Genomic DNA, 2,500 nt, shown 5'->3' with positions numbered 1-2,500 from the left:
GTTAGTGCCATAGCCTCTGTACCATGGCCTTCCACTCTCTTGGGTTAGAGTTCTCTTGCTTGAGGGTACACTCGAGCACACTATTCTATCTAATTTCTCTTTCTCTTGTTTTGTTATAGTTTTTAAAGTTTATATAGGAGATATTTATTTTTATGTTACTGTTCTTAAAATATTTTATCTTTCCTTGTTTCATTTCCTAACGAGGCTATTTTCCCTGTTGGAGCCCCTGGGCTTATAGCATTCTGCTTTTCCAACTTTGGTTGTAGCTTAGCAATTAATAATAATAATAATAATAATAATAATAATAATAATAATAATAATTGTCAATTTTTTTTTCGACCCTCCTCTCATTCCCCGGGTACAGAAATTCGCTTGGGATAATTGTTGAAAGCTTATGACAAAACTATTTACAAACTGAAACTGATTGGAAATTGGAAACGTTCTTGTCTCACAATCCGTTAGCCGGGAGTTCAAGATCTCGATAGTGTCAAGTAAATAAAACGTCTAATTTTCAAATAAAGAAAAAAAAGGAATACCGATAATTAATACTAACTAAAACGTCTACTTTTTTCATTAAATAAAGAAGGAATACCGATACTTAATAGTAACTAAAACGTCTAAGTTTTAATGAATACTAAAACGGAGAACTAATAGTTACTAGGAAATAAAAACTCTAAGTTTTAATGAAATAAAAAAAAGAATACCGATACTTACTAGTAACTAAAAAGTCTATTTCTTAATAAAATAAAAAAAGATAAATTATTAGTAAATAAAACGTCTAAAATTTGGAATAAAAAAAAAAGAAATACCGATAGTTACTATAGTCCATTTCTTTTATCGAGGCATATTTGCACCGGCTCACGGCGGTGCCCTTTTAGCTCGGAAAAGTTTCCTGATAACTGATTGGTTGGACAAGATAATTCTAACCAATCAGCGATCACGAAACTTTTCCGAGCTGAAAGGGCACCTCTGCGAGTCGGTGCAAATATGACTCGCTAAAAGAAATGGACTATAGTACCTAAAATGTCAATTTTTAAATGGAATAAAAAAGAAATACACACTGATAACATACATAAACTAATACAACATTGTATTGAAAATATTATTATCTTCCACAGACGCCTCTGATGTATAGACCAAGCATGAATTTCGACCAAGAGGTCAATGGTGACAGAGTAAGTATTCTCGTGTAATCAGGGTTACTCTATTTGTGTAAATAACCGTGGAACAGTGTTGTTTATTTATATGAGAGAGAGAGAGAGAGAGAGAGAGAGAGAGAGAGAGAGAGAGAATTTAAATCAAGGTTGGTTTTACATGCATAATGTATGTAAAGTAATTAAGATAACTTCCCACAAAGATAATTAAAACTGATAGTATGAATAAATATTTTAATTTACTCATACTATGTATCTAAACAGAATATATATACATAGATATATATTATATACATATATATATATATATATATATATATATGTACATATATATATATATATATATATATAAAGGAATACCGATAATTAACACTAACTAAAACGTCAAATGTTTCAATCAATTAAAAAAAGAATACCGATAGTTACTAGCAACTAAAAAGTCTATATTTTTAGGGAAATAAAAAAAAGGTTAACCAACAATTACTAGTAAATAAAACGTCTAATTTTGTAATGAAAAAAAAATACTCTCTGATAATATATATTAACAAATACAATATTGTATTGTAAATATTACTATCTTCCACAGGCGCCTCTGATGTATAGACCAAACATGAATTTCGAACGAGAGGTCAATGATGACAGAGTAAGTATCCTCGTGTAATCAGCGTTACTCTATTTGTGTAAATAACTCTGAAACAGTGTTGATTATTTATGTACTTCAGTTAAGGGCTTTGTTCCTTATACTGTGAGAGAGAGAGAGAGAGAGAGAGAGAGAGAGAGAGAGTAGATTTTAAAGAAATTCACAATTCTCAATTTAAATCAAGGTTGGTTTTTCTTACATAAGGTATGTAAAATAATTTGGATAACTACTGCCTCACAATATAATTAAAACTGATAGTATAAATACTTATACAGTACTACGCTTAATATATATATATATATATATATATAACTATATATATAATATATATATATACATATACATATATATATATATATATATATAAAATCATACCAAAACAAATATATATATGCAGTATACATACAAATATATACTGTATATATATATATATATATATAAATATATATATATATATATATATATACATACATATATATATGTATATATATATATATATATATATATATAAGAGGAGGAGAGAGAGAGAGAGAGAGAGAGAGAACTTTACCATTCAATAATAATACCCACCATATTTCCCCTTAACTTTCACCAGGACGAGGAAGACAACCCCGAAGAATGCGACGTCTGTTCGAGCCCTTTCGACACCCAAGACCGCCGACCTCGGTGTCTCCCCTGCTGCCACACCTTCTGCACACAATGCATA

General features: G+C 29.5%; 1 protein-coding gene across 2 annotated transcripts in view; it reads left to right on the top strand.

The window, feature by feature from the left end:
- LOC137621081 (uncharacterized) overlaps positions 1 to 2,500 on the top strand; it is a 40,217-nt gene that overhangs the window by 6,298 nt on the left and 31,419 nt on the right. For both annotated transcript variants that reach the window (XM_068351521.1, XM_068351522.1), the window contains exons 2-3: positions 1,741 to 1,797; positions 2,390 to 2,500. The exon at positions 2,390 to 2,500 is cut by the window's right edge and continues 597 nt beyond it. In XM_068351521.1, the coding sequence (XP_068207622.1) occupies positions 1,741 to 1,797; positions 2,390 to 2,500 (168 nt within the window). The remainder of the gene's footprint in view (positions 1 to 1,740; positions 1,798 to 2,389) is intronic.

The sequence above is a fragment of the Palaemon carinicauda genome, chromosome 27 (genome assembly GCF_036898095.1).
Source record: "Palaemon carinicauda isolate YSFRI2023 chromosome 27, ASM3689809v2, whole genome shotgun sequence".
Taxonomy (NCBI): domain Eukaryota; kingdom Metazoa; phylum Arthropoda; class Malacostraca; order Decapoda; family Palaemonidae; genus Palaemon; species Palaemon carinicauda.
The sequence above is the reverse complement of the archived record's forward strand: the minus strand, read 5'-3'. Positions and strand labels throughout refer to the sequence as shown.